Source organism: Phocoena sinus, chromosome 2, assembly GCF_008692025.1.
Source record: "Phocoena sinus isolate mPhoSin1 chromosome 2, mPhoSin1.pri, whole genome shotgun sequence".
Taxonomy (NCBI): Eukaryota; Metazoa; Chordata; class Mammalia; order Artiodactyla; family Phocoenidae; genus Phocoena; species Phocoena sinus.
This window is the reverse complement of record NC_045764.1, coordinates 130,097,552-130,121,518: the sequence shown is the minus strand read 5'-3', so window position 1 is coordinate 130,121,518 and position 23,967 is coordinate 130,097,552. Positions and strand designations below refer to the sequence as shown.

General features: G+C 33.3%; 1 protein-coding gene across 1 annotated transcript in view; it reads left to right on the top strand.

Moving 5' to 3' along the window:
• ERO1A (endoplasmic reticulum oxidoreductase 1 alpha) overlaps nt 1-23,967 on the top strand; it is a 44,981-nt gene extending 21,014 nt beyond the window's left edge. Inside the window, exons 5-16 of the mRNA XM_032622777.1 lie at nt 968-1,044; nt 1,142-1,215; nt 4,990-5,110; nt 7,108-7,154; nt 9,618-9,629; nt 12,868-12,894; nt 13,018-13,110; nt 13,969-14,215; nt 14,719-14,788; nt 19,048-19,134; nt 19,218-19,351; nt 20,825-23,967. Coding sequence (XP_032478668.1) covers nt 968-1,044; nt 1,142-1,215; nt 4,990-5,110; nt 7,108-7,154; nt 9,618-9,629; nt 12,868-12,894; nt 13,018-13,110; nt 13,969-14,215; nt 14,719-14,788; nt 19,048-19,134; nt 19,218-19,351; nt 20,825-20,885 — 1,050 coding nt within the window. The 3' untranslated portion in view covers nt 20,886-23,967. The remainder of the gene's footprint in view (nt 1-967; nt 1,045-1,141; nt 1,216-4,989; nt 5,111-7,107; nt 7,155-9,617; nt 9,630-12,867; nt 12,895-13,017; nt 13,111-13,968; nt 14,216-14,718; nt 14,789-19,047; nt 19,135-19,217; nt 19,352-20,824) is intronic.

Sequence of the window (23,967 nt, the reverse complement as noted above, 5' to 3'; positions counted from 1 at the left end):
GAGTCCTAGTCTGAACAGTCATTTGTGTGGTCATCCTAACAATAAGGACATAATAGGCACTCAGTTAATATTTGTTGAGTGATTGAATTTGTGGCCTCCTGCTTCCAATGTTGTCTTTTAGCTGTATGGTGGTGATGACTTGTGTGTTGTGAAATCTCATGATCCACACTCACTTCCCCTGTGCCATGCACACAGCTAACAGAATATATATAGTGACTTAGACATTGAGAAGAAATATGGTTGTTAAAGAATATATTTTAAGCACCTAAAGATATTGGAATACTTTTTATAAGATTTGGTAGATTCCAGGGCATTTTTAGAATCATGGCATTTAGAGCTGAAATGGATCGTAGACACACAAGATCTAGCCCAACCACGTATTTTATGGAAGAGAAAACCGATGCTGACAGTTAGGTCATTAGGAAAGTGGGACATTGCTCCATGACTCCTTGCCAAGTTGATTTCTTTAACCTCAAAGATTTTCTTAATGGACATTTTGATAATGAGTTATCAGACTATAAACTATTCTTTATTTTGTCAACATAATAGTAAATCGTGTTTGCCAACAAGACAAAGGGCAAAGACTTTTATTTTTTAGCTCCAGGAGGAATGTGAGGCTAATTTATTTTTTTTTAAGTTTTTTTTTGCGGTACACGGGCCTCTCACTGTTGTGGCCTCTCCCGTTGCGGGGCACAGGCTCCGGACGCACAGGCTCAACAGCCATGGCTCACGGGCCCAGCCGCTCTGCGGCATGCAGTATCTTCCCGGACCGGGGCACAAACCTGTGTCCCCTGCATCGGCAGGCAGACTCTCAATCACTGCGCCACCAGGGAAGCCCTTTTTTTAAAGTTTTGAAGCCAGGGGGATGGTGCTAGGTATAAAAGAACCCCAAATTCCTTTGAAATTCTTTTTTAAAAGTTTTAAAAATGCAATCAGTTGAATTCTATTTATTTCCCTTTTGTTTTAGTATTCTGAAGAAGCCAATAATCTCATTGAAGAATGTGAGCAGGCCGAACGACTTGGAGCTGTGGATGAATCTCTAAGGTTTGGGGTTTTTTTTTTGCAGTAGTATTTTATGCTTTTTCATGTGAAATGTTAACTTAAGAAAAAGAATACCTCTATTTCTTTTCTTTGTTTAAAGTGAAGAAACGCAGAAGGCTGTTCTTCAGTGGACCAAGCATGATGATTCCTCAGACAACTTCTGTGAAGCTGATGGTATAACATTTTTTTTATACTATGCATATTAAGATTGTGCCTAAGGAAAAGAACTTCTTTTAAAATAATTAAAAAAATTATTTCTAACAGTTTGGCAGTTCCCCAAGAAGCTAAACACAGAATTACCATATGACTTAACAGTTCAGCTCCTCAGCATATACCCAAAAATATTGAAGACAGGGAAGCATATACTTGTACACCCATGTTCACAGCAGCATTATTCACAACAGCCAAAAGGTGGAAACAACCCAAGTATCCATCAGCAGATGAATGTATGAACAAAGTGTGGTATACACGTACAATGGAATACTATTCAGCCATAAAAAGAAATGAAGTTCTGATACATGCTGCAATGTGGATAAACATTGAAAACATTAAGATAAATGAAATAGGCCAGACACAAAAGGACAAATATTTTATGATTCCACTTATATGATATATAGAGAGTAGGCAAATTGATAGAGGCAGTAAGTAGATTTGAGGTTACCAGGAGTTAGGGGGTGGGGAGAATGGTGAGTTATTGGTTAATGGTTACAGAGTTTCTGTTTGAGGTCATAGAAAAGTTTGGAAACAGCAATGATGGTTGCATAACATTGTGAATGTATAAAATTAATGCCATTGAATTGTGCTCTTAAACATGGTTAAAATGGCAAATTTCATGTTATATATATTTTACCACAATAAAACAATTTAAAAAGAAAACCCAGTTTCTGCAAAAGAAAAATTTACCTCCTGAGTTTTGCAGTTCTGTGTACTTAGTAATATATATAATTTTTGTGATATGTACAGGTATTTTGCATAAATAGATAAAAGGTAGAGATTGCAAAAACCTGCTTTTGATATATTGGCCTTGGATTGTTAAATATTTTCCGTAATGATGGGCTGTGTTATTTTTGGAAAAGAGAAAAATGAACCATGAGTTGTGTCTGTGACACCTAAAACTAAGCCAGAGCTCTGGTATGATTAAAATCTAGGAGCCCTAGAACCCATTAGAACCATTTGATTTATGGATTTATTTATTTAGATTTATAGATTCTCCTAGTCTTCCTTTTTTTTACTATCTACTTTTTTGTAAGTTTGTTAGCCTTTTAATTGGCTAAACAAAATTAAACCAAATTGAGTTTTTGTATCCTTCTTTGGTTCTTTTGGAACAGATTAATGATCTTCTAAAAAATCAGTGAAAAGAACGATATAGATCATTTTAATTATAAGCAAAAGATGAATCTTGCAACACCCCTTCCCCCAGCAAAAAGAGGGAAGAAAAAGGGAAAGTACTTATTTTTAATTTGTGGCTTCATTTTTGGAAAAAAAGATACATATGCTTTCCTTAATAAAAACCATGACCATATTTTGGCAGATACATATCTAACATCCTTTATTCCTAATTCTCAAATCTGAAAACTTTGAAAAATGAACATTTTTCTCCTTAAATTTAGTACAGATTCATTCAGTGTGAATATTCATGTTTTTACTGCACGTTTATATTCATGTTTTTATGTGTTTGATTAAAGGTTGCTGTCCCAGCCCCTGCTAGAATAATATTGAACATATGTTGCATGTACTGTATTACCTTTCTAAAATCTGAAAAGTTCTGATTTCCAAAATACATTTGGCCCCAAGGGTGTTGGGTAAAGAACTGTAGACTTATATCTAGCTTTAGGCCAGTAAAGAAAGGGGGATAAAATGCTCTCCCAACCCTAACTTTGCCATCTTTTCTGCAAGGATTCTTTGGCTTAAACATTGTTATGTGAGATAAAATTCAACTTATAACATGCAGCATAATTTTTTTAGGCCTGCAGTGTTAGAGAAAGAATGGTACTACTTTAACCAAAGTATCCTTTTAAGACTACATGCTTACATTTGTGTCACAAATCAATAAGTCACTCCTTTATATGGTGTAGTTCTGTTATCTTGGGTGAATAACTTGTCCATTTATATTTGTTTCTTCTGTTAAAGGAGGGTAAATATTAAAAAAAAAAAAAGGACAGCTTTGTAAGCAATAAATAATGTATGTAAATGGTAGGTAGAGGATAAAAGGTATTTTGTAAATCCTAATTAGAAATTTGAGCTTTTGTTTTCTGGCAAAATAAGGTTATAGTAACCTTTTTTTAAGTAAAGTTGGGAGAGAGGAAGTATTTGTTGTAAGTAAAATTATGTCAACTAATGTTTATCTCTAACGAGGCAAGATATTAAAAATTTAATCATTCCTTGGTGGTTAGTATTCTGTCTTAAAGTACTCGATGCTGAGTGTTATTTATATATATATTTTAAGAGTCAGAGTTATTTTTTATGAATTTATTATAGTTTGCTATACTGAGGTAATACCTATAGTATTAATTGAGATGAACAGAGATATCTGTTCCTGAACTAGGTGATTCCATGCATATTTGTTTTTAAAATTTTTATTTTTACTTCTTCTAGTTATTTTAATTGCTACTTCTGCCTTGGACTCTCAGTTATTTCTAGGTGCTGTCACTGGGCTGTTTATAGAAGCAAATTTTCCCCTAATTTATGACTCTAATGAACTGTGAATTGGGATAAAAATAACCAAGCATAGTTTTATCTTTGTTTTTTAAATGAGAAGTAGGTACTCTAGAGAGCTTGATGGAGTCTCGTGTAAGCATCTTTGCTCAGAGTTTTGTCATCTACTTTGGTTGCTTTGGGGCCATTTTCACTCACTTCCTCATTCTTTGTTGGTTCATACTGTTAAGCTTTATCGATGAGTCCGGTATTACCGTGTTATTAACTAATTCCCCAAAGCCACTGAGGACCAGGGGCCATAATTTTTTGGTTTTATTTTAAAGTTATAACACATTATACAAATTTATAGAACGTATGAGAAACCAATATCCCACCAATTTTGGTATGTTTTCCATATATCTCTGTAATTAACTTTTCTATAATGCCTTATCTTTTCATTTTATTAGACAGCCTTTGTACTTAACAGTTCTGTTGACTGTAAAATGGTCTATTAAGATATATCATAATACCAATGCCATAGTTAATATTTATTATACTCTTACTGTTGTGCTAAGCACTCTGCACATATAAACTTCTTTATGTCTCACAGTAATGCTATGAGTATTATCTCCATTTTACAAATGAGGGCACCAAGGCATAGAGAATTTACATAACTTGACCAGGGTACCGAAGTGAATAAGTAGTGGGTCCTGGATTTCTAACCCAGGCAGTCTCGCTCCAGGGACTGTGCTCTGCTCTGTTGGACATTTAGGTTGCTTCTGATTTTCCCTTTTATAAATAATGCTGATACAAATATCATCCTGCTTATAACTTTTTGAATATTTAGGATTATACCTTTGGGGCAGCTTTGTAGTGGATCCTGATGGTGGTCATGTAAGAAGGAAGTATGTGGTAACAAACTGTATGGTAGTAATATGTCTTCATTTACCTTAGTTACTGATGAACTCATCACATTGTGGTTAATGTGATGAGAAATGTATGGTATATTCTTTGCCTGGATAGCTTATAAGGATTGAATTACTATGTTCCTTCAATTCTAAAATTCACATATTCCTATTTTTTTTTTACCATTTCTAAAACCAAGATGCTTTGTAAACAGTGTGTAATTTAATGTGGCTGTGTTTTTTCCTTCTTTTCCCTTCTTTTTAGGATTTCTCCTAAAAAGGTGTTTTTAAATCCTAGATGCATTGTTACATTTGTGGTGCCTTAGAATCGATGGAATACAGTCTGGTCATATTAGCTTTTTAAGGTTACTGAAAAGAAGGAAGATTATTAAAACATTTTATTTTACAGACATACAGTCTCCTGATGCTGAATATGTCGATTTGCTCCTGAATCCTGAGCGCTACACGGGTTACAAGGGACCAGATGCTTGGATGATATGGAATGTCATCTATGAAGAAAACTGTTTTAAGTACGTGTCATTTTCATTTCGAAATTCCTGAAAGATGTGTTCATTTCTCTTTATAAACAAATAAACAGAATCACAATGATTTAAAAGAACAAATCAAATTCACCTTATTAAAGGATGTATTTGGACATGGAAATGTACTTGTTCATTAATCCAGTTGCCCTCTGGGGAAACATGTGGACATGCGTTTCAACAAATAATTCTTTGTTCTTTAAAAGACTTAGAACAGTGTTAGACTTTTATGGGAATATTGTAGGCATTTCACAAATGTTCCTTAAGTGAATTATAGAATCTAATTTTTTAAATTAATTTTTATTGGAGTATAGTTGCTTTACAATGTTCTGTTAGTTTCTGCTGTACTAGAATCTCATTTTATAGATGAAGTAACCTAGAGCCAGAGAGATCATATAGTTAGTGGCAGGGAATAGATTAGGATGTATAATTCCTAATTCTCTTTTTGGTGCTCTATACTCCTCTTTTTGTGGCTATAGTTATTTTACCTGCTTTAAAGTTAAATTCTTTTCAGAGAATAATTATAATTAGTAACATTTGAGGACTCACGGTGTGCCAGGTATTGTGCTAAGCATGTTACATACATCTTCTCCTTTAGTCCTTGTAATAACCCTGTGTTGTAGTCATCACTGTTTATAGATGGAGGAACTGAGAGTTGGAAAGGTTAAGTGATTTGTCCAGTGTCAAAGATCTAGTAAGTGGAAGAACCCCCTTTGTACTGTTACCCACTACAGTGGAAGCTGTCAATTTGATCATTGAGAGACTGAGACATGCTTCAAGTTTGTCCACTTGTAAGCCTCTAGGTTGTAAACAATGTATGTATTGGTTTTTGGAAGGGATGCGTGTGTTTGTGTGCCTGTGTGCACACAATCGTTATGCTATCTCAGAGATGGGGATAGTTCTGGGAAGATTTCTGGAGTTCCCAAATGTGGCAAAAATACATTTCACTTTTTATGTCAAATATACGCATAAGAGATCAGCAATTTCTTTTTTTGACTTGCAGAATTTCTACAGTTTGGGAAGTGGAGAGTTTTCATTATTTACTCATTTCTGCCACGTGTATCATTTAAATTCTCTTGACTATTATTAGGAATGTTTGGTTTACTGAGTTTATTGACTTACTTTAAAGGTTTTTTTCCTTAATTTTTTTTGACGTGAACTAAAATAAAGTCCAACTAAAGCATTTGTTAGATTTTATATAAGTTTTATAGTTATTTCCTAACTAGTTTATATCATGGTCCCCATAATATTTCTAAAATATAAACAATGTATGAGGCACTAAATTGAGGATGTTAAAATACAACTTACATGTTCTGTTCTCAAAATGTCTCAAGCTGTGCAAATTTGTGAAATAGATAAAAGGACATTAAAGCAATCCCTACACTCTACTAAAGATACTAATGAGTATTTATTTTGAGATTTAAAAACACTTTAGTGACATACTAACTCTCTCTTTTTTTTCTTGTTAAAAAACTACCTATTATTGAAATCATAACAAACTTGATGGCCTCAGGGCAAACTGATGTACTTAAAATTACCAAAGTGGAAAATAATCTACCCACACTGTTTTTTCCCTTTTTTATTTTAGTGCTTGTGTTGGATATTTACAGTTTTTGCTTGTTTGTCTTTCAAGTAGCAGTGTACTTTGTGACACACACACACATATATGATATATATAAAAAAATATTAGTAACTCTAGGAGAAGAGCTTGACTGGTATTTTTTTCTTCCTTTGTTTGAAGAGGTGATTAGGAAATGACTTTCTGGCTGCTACAATGGGAAAAGATCAGAAACTATTATCACTAAAACAAATAACCACCCTCCCTTAAAGCAGTTAGAGAAAATAAATATTTTATAAGATCAGTGAAACAATTTTATTTTGGATATAGTCATTAAAAAACTTTCTGAGATAAATTCACTTTTACTTAAATAATTATAACATGATGGGTAACATATTTATATTTTATACTTTAATTCTTTTGTTTGTAGGCCACAGACGATTAAAAGACCTTTAAATCCTTTGGCTTCTGGTCACGGTGAGTTATTTATTTGCACTGTTATTTTTCAGCCAGTGAACTTTGGTTAGAAGGAAGGAGAAGGCAAGATAAGGGTTGGCATAGAGCAGTTGAGATCATATATTCTTGTTTTCACCGAAGTTATGCCTCATTCTTGCAGAGAAATTGGTGTTGAAAATACTTACGCTTCAGTAAGGAGTATTTTTGTAATGAAGTTCATTGTGTTAGACTACCATAGGATTAAGTTTAAATTATACATTTATTCTTTTATGCATTTTTGCAGAATGTGTGTGTTCAGGCTTTCTACTATTTGTACTCATCTTTTAGTTGAATGAATATCCAAAAAACTTCTGCCTCACATCTTTCCTAAAACTTGAAATTGTTATATATATTGGGAGTCTGATTTCAAATTCACATGACTTTATATCTCATTAACATTTTTCATTTTCTACTTACACTCAGGGTTTGGCTTAAATGCTGCCTTCCCCGCCCAAATTTCCCTGATCCTCTTAACTGGAAGTAATCTCTCTCTCCTCATAAAGTGATCTTATGTATTGTTTTGTTCCTCTTAACAGCTCTTTCCACTTGCTAGCATTATTTTACTATTATTTATATATCTATTGATCTACCCTGGTACTTTGGACATATGGGCAGCATTTATTGATTTCATCCCTTAATACAGAGTCTGGAACATAACAGATGGAATAGTTTGTTAGATAAATGATCAATGAAATTCACCCTCCTCCTTTAACGGTCTTGTCTACAGTAGTGAAAATCGCTTGTTCCTCCAACAAATGATTATCCACCATTTACTATGTGCTAGGCACTGTATAGGTGCAGAGGGGATGTAAAATTGAAACTCACAAACCCTGCCCAGTCTATAAGAGACAGAACAGTTTGTTGAATAAACCATTTCAAGTGTATGATTTCAGGCTTTTTCCTTAGGAAATATATATCCCTGTTCTCTGAATATGCGCTTACTGATGAAATCTTTGATGTACTTTTAGCAAATGTGGAATGGTTTTCATTTTTTAAATTTATTTGAAAAGCTGCTGATCTCATAGAGTCAATAAACATGAATTTCCTCCTGGAAGGCAGTGAGATTGCAACATTCCCTAAATGTTGGCAGACTCGTCATTCTTAGAAATGAAAGAGCATCTTTAAACAAGGCTTTTGGATTTATATGGAGTCACATATGGTACTCAGTGGAAACTATTGATTTACTATCAGATGAAATGCAAATTCCCAGGCAAGAGATGATCTTCACTATGAACTCACATTATGAGCTGATAAGTTAATTAACCACCCTCACTTATTTTAAAGATAAATGGGAACAATTTCAATGTTTATCGTTAGGGAACTAGTTAAATGAATTATGGTATATTCATATAGTAGAATATAACCATTCTAAATGTTGCTGAGAATTTATATTCATTTATATCAGTGGTGATCAATAGCACATTTAGGAGAAGAAGCAGGTACCAAACAGTATGTATAATATATATATATATATATATATTCTGCGGTACGCGGGCCTCTCACTGCCGCGGCCTCTCCCGTTGCGGAGCATAGGCTCCGGATGCACAGGCTCAGCAGCCATGGCTCACGGGCCCAGCCGCTCCGCGGCATGTGAGATCTTCCCGGACCGGGGCACGAACCCACGTCCCCTGCATCGACAGCTGGACTCTCAACCACTGTGCCACCAGGGAAGCCCTATAATATATTTTTTATAAAAACATAATTGATATAATATCTAAATATCCTGTACACAAAGAAAAAAACATTTACCAAAATGTAAATGGTATTTATCTTTGGGCAGAGGGAGTTATGGATGATATTTTTTATTTTATCTTTGTCTTCTTTTTTTTAACATATATTTGCAATGAGCATATGGTACTTTAATAAACAATGGCATTAAATAAAAGTGGCAAAGTGGAGACAGTTTTTCAGTAGTTGATGAGCAGCTGCATACAAACTGCTGAATTGTGCATAATTTGAATCTTACAAATAGTCTTTAAAAATATTCCTGAATAAGGTAAAATTTTATAATGTCAGTCCCAGGAGTTTGGAAGCAATAACACGCATCTTTAGCAGAAACTGTGTTATAGCTGTAGAACAAATAAATAAGTGAAAAGACTCTGACAGCCAAATAACTGTGAGTCCTTAAGATATTTAAGAGTACTCTCAGGTGATAGATTAGATTTTTCTTTCCTGTCAGCCCATATTAAATCTTGGACAAGCTGAAAATACTCTTTATCCAGGCTCTTGGCGATGAAACTGTTTAGTCAAATCAGGCATAATTCCTTTCATCACCAGAAAGAGTTGCAGTCACAGGCACATCTCCCTCTAAGATTTTATTTATGTGGGTGAACTGATGAACTAAAGGTAACCTCTACTAAGTCTTATTTTTGTGGAAGTGTAGCAGTTTAAAAGGAGCATCTGGAAGGAGTTTTTAATAATAAGCATTTTGTTTTCTTTTTTCAGGGAAAAGTGAAGGTAAGTATGTCTTTATCATACATCACATATATGAATTTGCTTATACATTCAGATGTTTGTTGGGCAAACTTGTTTTGTTCTTCCCGCATGTGAGACGAAGAAAAAGTTAATTTTTATTTCTTTACCTGAAATTCTAGGGGTGACAGCATAGGTTAAGGGAAATGTGACTCTTTGTGCCAGGGATCAGGCAGTAGAGACAGCCTGCCTCAGCCTCTGATAATTCACTGGTACATTTTACCTATTGCACGTGAAAGCTAGGCATTTCCCCAGCCTCTGTCAGGGAAAACGTCTCCTTTACTGGTTGAACTCTAGTATCTACTAGGTCTCATATAGGAAGGTTCTAGACATGATCAGAGTGTTGAGCTACCATCTTCCAAGCCTGTGGTGACTCTTGGGTGTAGGTATCATTGCCAGCTCTTTAAGTTAATTATAAAGCTAAAAGTTTTAACATATTTTAGGTTTACTCTGTCTTTTTGGGAACGTTTTTGCTTTATGAGTGAGATTGAAATGATTTTTGTTACTATTTGAAGATCTCAACCTGTCTCTCATTATCAGAGAAAAGATTATTAACCTGTAGAGGCTGTCCTTAGAGAAAATATCTTATTTATGAGTATATTTATAAGTATTCATTTTAGTCAAATATGAAAGCTGATATATTAGGTGATTATCTAACTGGATCACATTCAGAGAATATCTACTTCAGGATTATAAAACTGAACTGAAAATTTCTTTAGAAGGCTAGGTCCCAAGCAATGTCACACTCCTACTCCCCCCAATTCATGGTCCAAAACTTGAAAAAAAAAACCCTCAAAGCCTAGAGATTCCCAGTAAGGAAACAAATCACTTGTAATCCCACAACCCCAAAATAATAGATAATGATAATGGCTAAGAAGATATGCTAGTACTTTTCAAAGCAATTTACAAATATGAGTTTATTTAATCCTTCCAACAATCCTAGGAGGTATTATTTTTATCTCTATTTTATAGAGGTGGAAAATGAGTCCCAAAAATGTTTAGCAACTCCGCTAAAATCTTATGATTTGTAAGTAGCAGAGTCAGGATTCACATCAGTCAGTTTGGCTCCAGCGTCTGTGCTTTAGTTACTATCTCATACTGCTTCTCTGCTAACATTTTGACAATTATTATTATTTACATGTTTATATTTTTATAATAGATATATTTATAGTTTTATATATTATCATTACCATGTCTACTTGCTTCCTTAGCCTATATCCTCATCAGCTCAGGGTGCTCTAACAAAATACCATAGACTAGGTGGCTAAAACAAAAGACATTTATTTTCTCATAGTTCTGGAGGCTGGGAAGTCCATGATCAAGGTGCCAGCAGATCTGGTTCATGGTGAGGGCCCTCTTCCTGGCTTACAGACAGCTGGCCTTCTTACTGTATCCTCACATGATAGAGAGAGAAAGAGCTCTGGTCTCTTCTTCTACTTATAAAGACACTAATTCCATCATGGTGACCCCACCCTCATGACCTTACTTTGATTACCTCCCAAAGACTAATTACCTCCCAAAGACCCACCTCCAAATACCATCACATGGGGAGCAGTGGGGGTTAGGGGGAGGGTTAGGGCTTCAACATATAAATTTTAGGGGGGACACAAACATTCACCCATAATAGCCTAGATTTCTAGAAGTGGATCTACTGGATCAAAGGATAAGGACATTTTAGGCTCTTGATACATATGACCAGATTGCTTTTTGTCATTGGAAGGGTGTGCTAATTTACACCCCTTCCAGTCATTGTGCCTGCTAGTTTTACCTAACCCCCATCTGCATTAAATTTTTACCTTTACTCTTTAAAGTAGTATCTTTATAGTTTTAATTTGAATTTTTATTTATTTTTTTATTGAGGTTTAGTTGATGTACAATATTATATAAGTTTCAGGTGTGCAACATAGTGATTCATAATTTTTAAAGGTTATATTCCATTTATAGTTATTTTAAAATATTGGCTACATTCCCTGTGTTGTACAATATATGCTTAATTTGCATTTTATTGTTAGTGAGGCTAAACACTTTTTATGTGTTACTACCATTTATATTTTCCCTTTATGAATTCTCTATTCATATTTTTTGCCCATTTTTAATGGGTACTTTGGCATTTTTATTCAGTTTGTGAGCTCTTTATATACTTTATATACTTAGGATATTATCCTTTGTTGTATTTGCATTTTGCCCGGTTTGTTGTTTGCATTTGTTTATAAAGTTTTCTGACACACAGATGTTTTATGTTTTTATGTAGTCTATAAATATATAAATTTATTGCTTACCTCCTTTGTCATTTCTTCCATTACTTTTATGCTTGTTTGGTTCATTATTAATATTACTATAAACAACTTTGTAAAAAGAACTATATAGTACAATGTTTGTCATCGCTAGTAAATGTATACATAGAATGTTCACATAGTTATAATAATTATTTCCTATGCCTTTTTATATATTATTTCAAATAAACATTTTCATGCATTGTCGTGTTCCACATTCTTCTCATTTTAACAGTTTTATATTATTCAACCATGTTAACTAGTATATAGTATTCTATCATGTCAGCTTAGGCCTTGTATATTTTGATTATTTCAGGTTTTAAAAATTATATATAACATAATCATCTTTCTGCAGATTATCCACCCCCCACCTCCATTTTGAGTTATTTCTTAAGACCATAATTCTAAAAGCAGAATTGTCAAGTCTAAGTATATGAACAGTGATCTTATTAGGTCATAAAATATAAACGATGTTTGGTTTTTGTAACATCTCCTTGAATTGCTTTTTTGAAATATTGAATAGCATATAATACTACCAGCTATAATAATATACCTCCAATACTATTTTATAATTTTTATTTAACTTTTCTCATTTTAAAAGTGTATAATGAGTTCTTAATTTTTATAGCATGAATTGTTACTAAGGCTAAGTATTTTTCCATGTATTGATTTACTATTTAAATTCTGTGTTTTGACCTCATATAAAACATTTTATCCAGAAAGTTATGAGGCTGGGGCCACCTAAGGCAGTGTTAAAGCCTTCTAAAGACCGAGCAGCCAAGTAGAACTTAAAGTGAATCCATACCAAGAACCTCTCTTTCCTTTACAAACAGAATTTGGACCTTTGAATCACTGTTTGTCCAAAATTTGCTATAGTATTTTAAAACTTTTGAAAAACTTACGTTTTGGCATTTTTACAATCTCGTGACTTATATTTCTTTTTATTTCAGAGAACACTTTTTACAGTTGGCTAGAAGGTAATTGAACATTTTTAAGCAAATTTAAATAACATTTTTTTCATTTTTAAATGCACATAAAATTAATTTTCTGCCTTACAGATTTCACATATGAAATTTATATTTCCAAATTACTTTTTGCAGGCCTCTGTGTAGAAAAAAGAGCATTCTACAGACTTATTTCTGGCCTCCATGCAAGCATTAATGTGCATTTGAGTGCACGGTATCTTCTACAAGGTATGTGACATTTTACTTTTATTCACTTTACCACACTTATTTTCAGGTATTCTTAAAATTTTCTTGGTATTTACCTGGATGAGAAAGGATTGATCCTATTGAATATTAGGCAGTAAAAGATTTATTCTTAAATGGTAGTAATCAGGAATGTGGGAACCATGGACCTTATAAGGAATAAAGTTCAGCCTGTTCTTAGCTCTCTTCACCTTCTTTTAAGAAGCTGCTCAAAATCATACATGTCACTTTGGAAATGTTCTTTTGTTGTGGGAATTAAAAAAGCTCTCAAGAGCATAGTTTGTTTTTCATTAGATATTACTGTATCAGAATCCCTATATTTGTGTGCCAGCTTCAGGCCTGGAGTTTAACAGGTAAGAGCATTTTTTCTGCAGCTCTTCATGCTTTACGAAGGCTGTTGAAAAATTAGACCGTGTTGGAGTTTCATCAATAACATATTTCTTCTAGAATTACAGTATGTTTTACTTCTTAGAAACAAAATCATAGTAACTTTAATTAGGGCTTCAAACTCATTAGTAATGTCAGATAGTCATTTTTGACTTCTGTATCTTGGTTTTATGGATATGTTTATATTCAGAAATTTGATTTTATTGGTCCTGGTTTCTCAGTAAAATATTGAGTTTATTTTCCTTTTAAGGATGGCTTCTAGAAGATAAAATATTAATATGGAACTATTAAAGGCTAAATTATGTAAAACAGTTTTCATGGTTGTATTGATTATATATTTTAAAATATAAAATCACATTAGCTTCTGCAGGCATCAATAACCTAATATAAGTAAAATAAAACTTATTTAATTTTAAAATGCAGTTTTTTAAATATTTAATTCTTCTTTCTTCTCAGATACCTGGTTGGAAAAAATATGGGGACATAACATTACAGAATTTCAGCAGCGATTTGATGGAATTTTAACTGAAGGAGAAGGTCCACGAAGGCTTAAGAACTTGTACTTTCTCTACTTAATAGAATTAAGGGCTTTATCTAAAGTGGTACCATTCTTTGAGCGCCAGGATTTTCAACTCTTCACTGGAAATAAAGTTCAAGATGCAGAAAACAAAATGTTACTTCTGGAAATACTTCATGAAATCAAGTAAATTGTGTATTACAACTTATACATTAATAGAAGAGTGACAAGTGGTATCCAAAATTAAATTCTTAAATATTCAACTTAGAGAAAGGAAAACTATCTAAAAAATAATTAAAAGCTAATTCTGCTCATAGGTCTTTTAGAATTGAGTTTTGGTTTTGTTTTCATTTTGACTTATGTACTAAAAGGCACATAGTTTTAGTTTTAAGAGCCATTCTTTTGGTATTTGATACTTGCATTATTTTCACATTTAGTTGAACAGGTTGGGTTTGGGGCATAACTTCTACTATATTATACAGTTAGCTTTTATATTTGAGGATAAGAATTTGTTTGGGGGCATAGAATTTTTGATTTTACTATCTATTCTACTCTATTTTACTTATATTATTCATCACTGACCAGCAAAATGTGGTATCAGCAGGACTTTTAATGTTTTATAATACATGAAAATATTTTCTGTTCTATGCAGAGAATATATGTTATTTATGTGTTTTTTTTTAATGTAGGTCATTTCCTTTGCATTTTGATGAGAATTCATTTTTTGCTGGGGACAAAAAAGAAGCAAACAAACTAAAGGTAATAATTTTATACTCTAACTTAATTTTTAAATACAAACTCATGCAGGTATGAATAAAGACTGTGTTTTTATTCTTAACAATAAATTTGATATACATCCTGAAATTAGAAGAAAAGTCAGAGTCATAATCTCTTTTCCTCAAGAAAAAAGATGTCCAAAAGCAGATCCAACTTAAGATCTAGTTTGTGTTGTTTTCAAAATAACAACAGAAATGTGTACTCTTTACAGAAGGCTTTCATTTCACATTGATGCTCTCATGTAGTAAATAGAACTTATGAATGAAAGGAAAGGGATCTAGAGCACAAGGGGCAGAATTAGTCTTTCGCTGGAGAGAATTCTGAAAATAGTTTTGGCTAAATTACAGGATGCCCTTTAGGAGGAGAGGTTACAGTATTGTTTTGTCAATTCATCTCATTCACTGGGAATTAAAGAAATTTAGTTACACCAGGATGCAGTTCTGGGAAGAACAGAAGACCTGAGATCACACAAAATGGGCTCTGGTTTTTGCCTTACCTCTTAGTAGAGGTATGACCCCAGGCAAGACCATCTTTGTGCATATTTGCCTCAAAATACTACAAATAAAAAATCTCACTGGGAAGATTTATTAAACGCTCACTGGGTGTAGAGCATGATTTTTGTCACTAAAGGGAGAGATGCTTCTACCCTCAGGGGATTTCTAAGTCTTTTTGAGGACTTAAGTAAAATTATATTACTGTTCTCAGTTATAAAGCTATAGGTAAGTAAAGCAGGTGGCCCTCAGTAGGACTGGGCTGAATCTGATTTCATCAGAATATTTATAACAAACAATCTTCCTTTGTTTCTAATTCTTTGTTTCTTTCGATAATGAAATAACCTGATTTTTTTGCAGCTTGCAAACAAAATACTTTGTGCACTCCATTTTTTTACTGTTAGATAATAGTTATTTTTGACCTCCCATCTACCTCCTACGTAAAGCATTCTTGCTAGAAATATATATCTCAGTGCTTATATAACCTCCCAAACAGTTTCCAGGAACTTAGAAGTGAGGGGGAAGATGCTGTAATAATACTTTTTTCCCTACTATTTTCGATATCTTTCTTATTTTTAATACACTTGCTGGTTTATGGAGAGTGTTTGGCATTTACTCATTTTATATTGTACAGATTAAAATATTTCTCACATCGTTTTCATTTTATCGAAACTCTGAAACACTCAGCTTTCATATCCTGTGAAATTTAACATAATTTTTCTGAGTCCTTTTACAAGAAAGGAGTAAAACACCAAGGAAACTTGTTGATATCAGATATTTACTTTTTTAAAAAATAGCAGTTTATGGTGAATATAATGGATTTGAACAGTCATATAAGTTCATTTGAAAATCTCATCTTGTCTCCTTTATACTCTATCAGTGTATGGTTAGAAAGAGAGGACTTGTATGAAAGAGAATTGTTTAGTGTTCAATTCACAACAGAATAGGATCTCACCTGAAGGCTTATAAAATATCTGAGAATTGGGTGAGAATTGTTTTTTGATCAGTTGGTTTCATTGAATATAGATCACAATGTTTAACCACAGAATGTTTGATTATTCTACCCACTGACTATAATTTTAAGTATTGACTCCAAAACTGTGTAAATTAACAAGGAGAATTTGTAAATGATTTAGGTTCTGGTTATTTTAAGGATCATACATTTTCCTAATCTGGGTTAACTTTAGAATATACTCATGTTATTGGACATTGATTGTCATTTGTGGAAGTCACAAGGATTTTCTCCTTGTTCTGATCTAGTAAATTTCTAGCTTATTAATTTGGTTCTAGCATATTAAGTACATTTAAGCAATTGTGCTTGGTTTTAATTTTGCGATGTTATTTTGGCTCTTGTAAGCAACCACGTTTATTCTCTGTACATGCCACATAGGGATTTACTCAAGAGTTGCCATATTCAAGTGTTTGAATTAGTGAACATAGATTCAAATACCAAGGTTAGACAATGTGTACGAAAGGAAGCACAATCATTTTGAATAGAGGCTTCCAACCTTTACGAGTCTAAGTCAAGAACTTTCAAGGCCTCTCCCCACGACAGTGGTGTTTTTAGCATCTATTGATTGTGAAAATATAACTGCCAAAAATCCACTATGCATTTAGTAACACTTTTAAAGTAAAAGTTGTGTTTTATTAATCATAAAATTTATATCCATTTGGAAATTTATAGTGCATACATGTGAGCTATTTGTTCTGTCTATAAACAAATGCTTGTCTACACAGGGATTTTGTAGACTCTTATACCAACTGTTAAATCCTCCAGAGGTGAGCCCCTCATTGGATGAGAACATCTACTTTAATTTTAGTGCTCTGTTATTAATGTTAAAAGTGTGAATTTCCTTAAATTCAAGGTTGAAACACAAGTTTAAAGGAAACCTCAAATCACCAAAAATCTACTTAGGGAAATATTGCTGGGTAAATATTTTTTCTAAGTATGTTTAAAATTAGAATGACCTCTTACTGAACTCAGTCCAAAAGGTACAGAAACACAAGATATAGAATATTGCTAACATATGGTGACATTTAATATTAATTATTTGGGCTTTGTATTAAATCAGTAAGATTTAAGATCTGGGATCCTATTGTAAATCTTTTATTAATACATGTAATGGCTGTTTCAAAGTCTCAGGCTGAATGAAGCATCTGGGGAAAGACTGTCCCCAGAGTATGAATGGAGGTCTGCTTTGAATAGCAGGTTCCAATCTTTGCTGATTTATTCCCATTTTTAGATCTTTGGTCTCGTTCTCTTTTGATTGAGCCCAGTGTGTGGTTTATCACATAAGAAAAACAAAACGTTATATGCTTCCAAAGTTATAGGCCATTTGGTATAATGAATATTCCATCTGAACTGTATGTCAAATTTCCTGTTTCAAGTACCGTAAGCTTGGGATTCCACTATAAGTTCAGGACAGAGGGAATCACTTGGAGGATTAATTAATAATTTCCACTGTAGTAAAAGAAGGATATGTTCTTGGCTTCCCTTCTTTCTTCTTTATTCTTTAAAGACATGTACTACTTTTGAATGAGTTTAATGCATGTTGCCCTTTTATAAACAATATAATACCCTAGTGTTCATGGACATATATATATCTATTAAAAGTATAAATATAAAAAAGGAATGATAAACACCAAATTCAGAATAGTTATAGAAGGTGGGATATGGGACTTTGAAGGGATACATAGGAGGCTTCATTGTAATGGTTTCTTTCTGAAACTTGGTGGAGGGTACATGGATTTCATTATATTCTATATATTTTTGTGTGTGTGATAATAATGTCAATAATAATCAAAGGTCTGGTTGATTTACCTAATTAATACCAGAGAGAAGTGTTTTAATCTAACTTTTATGAAACCAAAGGTTTTTATTTCTCTCTCCCTCCTTTGTTTTTTTTGGGTTTTTTTGTAAACATCTTTATTGGAGTATAATTGCCCCACAATGGCATGTTAGTTTCTACTCCATAACAAAGTGAATCAGTTATACATATACACATGCTTCTGTATCTCTTCCCTCTTGCATCTCCCTCCCTCCCACCCTCCCTATCCCACCCCTCTAGGTGGTCACAAACCACCGAGCTGATCTCCTTGTGCCATGCGGCTGCTTGCCACCAGCTACCCATTTCACGTTTGGTAGTGTATATATGTCCATGCCACTCTCTCACTCTGTCACAGCCTACCCTTCCCCTTCCCCATATCCTCAAGTCCAGGCTCTAGTAGGTCTGTGTCTTTATTCCCGTCTTACCCCGAGGTTCTTCATCCTCCTTTGTTTTTTTCCTCTTTCTTTTTTTGGTAAATGATGTCATACGACCCCTGCCCCCCTCCCCTGATATTGGCATATGGTTAATAATCACATACAACAGAACATCTCAACTCAGTTACCTTTGTGTATATTTATAAATAGTCTAGTTTTGGAGGCAGGCAGGCTGGGGTCTAGATTTGCTGTTTACTAGGTATGGGAATTTAGGCAAGTTACGTAACCTCTCTGAACCTTGTTTTTTTAATTCATTAGGTGTAGACTATAATGATATCTACTTTTGGATTTGTGGTGAAGATGAAATGAAATTGTATATGTAAAGATTCCGGTGTGTAGGAGGTACTCGGTGGATGTTGACTTCAGTTCTGTTCCCCACTTTGGTGCCCTCCAGTGCCTTGCATACTGTGAGGCACATAGAAGGCACTCAGAAATACTTAGTACTTGACTATATACTATATTTTAATAAAATTTTAAATTATTTTTAGGAGGACTTTCGACTGCATTTTAGAAATATTTCAAGAATCATGGATTGTGTTGGTTGTTTGAAATGTCGACTGTGGGGAAAGCTTCAGGTAAGCATATCAGGCTCAATCCTATTTTCATCTTTTGCACAAACAATTTTCTGATTTTTCTTTTTTTCTTGTTTTTATTATAGACTCAGGGTTTGGGCACTGCTCTGAAGATCTTGTTTTCGGAGAAACTTATTGCAAATATGCCAGAAAGTGGGCCCAGTTATGAATTCCATCTAACCAGACAAGAAATAGTATCATTATTTAATGCATTTGGAAGGTTAGTTTCTACCAAAATTGTTTCTGCTAGCCAAGTAAGTCTAATGCAACATGTATACTTTCAGATAAAACTGGGTAAGAAATACCCTTTTTAGTGAAATTATCTCACTACAGAATCCTGTGATCTTATGAAATAACTTTGTAGATACACACAATCATTAAATAATATTCTTTATTTTCATCTGTTGACTTTTATAATCATGATTAATTCACTGAGTGGACTTCAATATTCATCTTGCTGAAACTGTATATTTTTTCTGTATTATTTAAAAGTATTTGTGCTGCCCAAATGTTTTTTTGAAGGTCCTGGAAAAATCATGTTGTGTAATATAGGTGTACACATAAAATTTCCATGTGAACTCACCATTGTGTAAAAAGGTTAATAGTTCTTTTAAAAATAATTTGCATCAAAATCATTAGAAAATAAACTTGAAATAAGGAACTTACCTTATAAAATTTAAGTATAGATACATTTCTTCTAACCTATCATATCTAAAGAATGCAGAGATTTATTAAAATAACATTTTCTAAGGACTACATTACTTCACTTAAAAAAATTATGACTAATATTTTGGGTTTGATGTAATTGACCTTCAGAATTATTCTCTAGTATACAGAAGCTTGACAGTTATATTTGAGTACTTTGCAACTTTTTTCATGGTGGAGAACAGAGCTAAAGTACACTTAAAATAACAAACTACTTTTTTATAAAAGTTAGTGAAAACAGTTTGATCACACAATTACTGTTCTCACTCTTTATAGTCCAAAGGCTTTGATTCTTTGTATATTTACCTAATACGGTATATTGATTAGTTTAAGTGTTCATATACTTATGCATATTTAAAATACGTATTTTACTGCTTATATACTTTATACCTATGTACTTTAAATACTAAGCATATGAATATACTTCTGAATTCTTAAAATATCCTAATATTTTAATACTTACATAGTTTATAATTTTGCATTTTGAAACTTTAATACTAAGTTATGAATAATTAAAAATAACTAATTTCTGGGCAATATTATCTTAGTTTTGACATGTCAAATTAAGAACTGAAGCTATCTATTTTACATTTGGTATCACCAAGTGTAAAATAGCTAGCTAGTGGGAAGCGGCCACATAGCACAGGGAGATCAGCTCGGTGCTTTGTGACCACCTAGAGGGGTGGGATAGGGAGAGTGGGAAGGAGATGCAAGAGGGAGAAGATATGGGCATATATGTATATGTATAGTTGATTCACTTTGTTATAAAGTGGAAACTAACACACATTGTAAAGCAATTATACTCCGATAAAGATGTTAAAAAAAAAAAACTGAAGTGCATCAAAATAGATTAAATGGTTTATGCACCTTTACATTCGCTGAAATAAATTACTTAAATATTTTTCTGTGTTCTGAAAATGGAAAGTGAATAACGTATAGAGAAAATTTATCTAAAATAGTTTCTAAGTGAAATTATTTTTGGTTACAGAATTTCAACAAGTGTGAAAGAATTAGAAAACTTCAGGAACTTGTTACAAAATATTCATTAAGGAAAACAAGTTGAAATGTGCCTGTTTTTGGACAACGGAGGCCAAAGAATGGAATTTCGTTCAAAGGCATTAATAGCAATGACAGTCTTAAGCCAAACATTTTATATAAAGCTGCTTTTGTAAAAGGGAATTATATTGTTTTAAGTAAACAATTTTTAAAATTGTGTTAAGTCTATGTATAATATTATTGTGAGTAAAAGTAAAACTTTGATGATGTGGTACAACTTTTAAAGTTTAATATTAAGTAAAATCAGGATTATCAAATTCATATATGGTAACCCTAAGTAAATGATGTTTTAATAATTTTGTGTAAGAAGATGTAATATAAATAAAACTATGGCCAACGTGACAAGCATTTATAGGAAAATGCTAAGCAGGCCCCTGATGACCCATTATTAACAGCCTAAAATTTTTCAACATGTAGGGTGACCAGATTTAGTAAATAAAAATACAGAATGCCTAGTTAAATTTAAATTTCAGATAAACAACAAATAGTTTTTTAATACAAGTATGTTCCATGCAATATTTGGGACAAACTTATACCAAAAAATTATTCCTCCTTTAAAATTCAAATTTAACTGGGAGTCCTGTGTTTTATCTGGCAACCCTACAATACATTGGTATGAAACAAATCAGTTTTAGAATTATCTTGCTATTTTGATTGGCTTATTTTGGTGTGTAGAAAGATACAATGATAACTCAAAGGCATAGGGGATTTCTAAACAGTGTGAAAAGTTGAATAGATTTATATATTTATTCTCATAATACTTTCCCTAATTCTGAATAAAATTTTGGGGAAACTTTTTATTTTTATATAATTTCAAATTACAGAAATGTTTCCAGGATAGTACAAAGAACTCTTTTACCAGATTCCTTAATTGTTCATATTTGCTTTATCTCTCATGCTCTCTCTGTATACATACACACGTATACTATTTTTCCTCCATCATTTGAAAGTCAGTTACAGGCATTGTGCCCTTTGAACCATGAACACTTCAGTGTGAATAATTTTTTAATGATTTTTTTCAGGAAAAGAGATCTGGAACTATATAATACTATAAGCCTTAGAATCAGGAATCATTTTGAGTTCCAATCTAAAATTCTTTTTGAGTTTTGTTACCCTTTTAATGCTCGATCTGCATAGTCATAAGGCATATAATTTTTGGTTTTTGTACATGATGTTCATTTCTTTTTTCTCATGAAAACGAAACTGTAATTTTTAGTGGTTTTCATTAAGAAAAGACCTTCAGTGATAAAAATATATGAAGGGGTTTAGGAATTTATACCACATGGTAATTGTAGGGAAAAAAGAAACTGTATACCTCAAAGTCATGGGCCCTCTCTGTATGTCTTGGCAGGTATATCATATTGAGATGTAACATTATTAATAAAGCAGGGTTTATTTATATAATGGCTTAGAAATGCCACTTTATACTACTGTATACTTTTTCTTCTCTATGTCTGTAAGGCCTGGTACAGTGTCAAACACATAGTAGGTGTCCAGTAAATATTCGTTGAATGAATGTATGAAAATGTAGTCAGTATATTTAAATTAATAATCACAGAACTAAATTTCACAATATATGTCCTATTTTCCTTTTACCCCTCATTTGAATAGGGCAGGAGAAGAAAGATACTAACCTACTATTAAGCCATTATTCTTGGAGACTCAAAGGACTATGAAGTGAGTGCCAAATATAAAACTATAAGGACATTTGTAGTACTCTGAAAATATGGTAGATCGGTTTAAATGGTTGTTTCACCTGTATAACTCTCTCTCATCTTATGTCCCTGCCCTTTTTTTTTTTCTTAAACAGCTAATGTTTTTGAAAGAATATTCCTATCTTCACTTTGTCACCCTCCACTTGCTCCTTAAATGAAATTTGGCTTTTGGCTCAGTAGTTCTTAACAATATTGTACTTTGAAGTCTAAAATCCCAATTCTAAATCCATGGTTTCGTTCACAAGCCATTTCTTACTTGACCTTTTCTTCTGCATTAGACAATGTTGATAGCCCCTCCTTTAAAAAGCTTTTTTCCCCTGGGTTCCTTATATTTCACTCACTCCTAGGTGCCTCTTTCATTTATTCTTTAAGTTATACCTCAGGCTTTCATTCCTGCTCTCTTCACCACCACCACTTCTCACTCTTGAGTCCTTCCAATTAAATGACCTCTAAATCCTTATCTTTACCCCAGACTTCTCAGTCCATCTGCCTTCTACACATCTTCAATTGGTCGTCCCATAGACACCTGTGTGTGTCTTAAAAAGTCATTCTCCCCCAAACCCACTCTTATGCCTGTGTTTCTTCCTTTGGTTAATTTTAGAACCATCATCATCTAAATTCTCTAGGCTCACTTCTCTCCTCCACTTCTCCCCTGTCCAGCCGACGTCTAATCTCTAAGGATTTTATCTCCATGTTTCTGATATATCACTGTCTTTCCATTTTCACTGCTCTTCCCTAAATATGAACCTTCCTCCTTGTCCCAAGCCTGTTTCCTTTCTCCTTTCTTTCGTCCCACAATGCTACCAAAGTGGGCTTTCTAGAAGCACTCAAACAACGTTACTCCTTGCTTAACACACCTCAGAGATTTCATGAGGCTTTAGGAGAAAGCCAAACCCCTTTCCTTGGTGTACAAGCATCTCTGATACGGGGCTTTCTGCTCCCCTGCCCCCATGTTCTGCTAAAAACACACAGTTCTTCAGATGCAGCATAGTCAGGCCTCCACACCTTGATACCTGCTATTCTCTTTCTATCAAGTGCCCTAGCCATCCTTCCCCACCTGGAAAATTTCTGTGTATCCTTGCAGGCCCAGCATAAAGCAACACCTCTGTGAAATTGTCCTTGTTCCATCCAAGGAAGATCCTCTCACTTCCTCTTTTGTGTCATCACTATAATTACAACCTACCTCTATTGTGTCACTTATTGTACTGTATTGTTTTTGTTTTATAAAGTCTCCTTTACTAGAATGTGAGCTCCTTAAGGGCAGGAAAAGGAACTTTATCCATTTCTGCATCTCCATAGCATAGTTTTTGGCATATGAACGCTTAATAAATGTTTGTTGAATAAATTGCTTTTAAAGTGA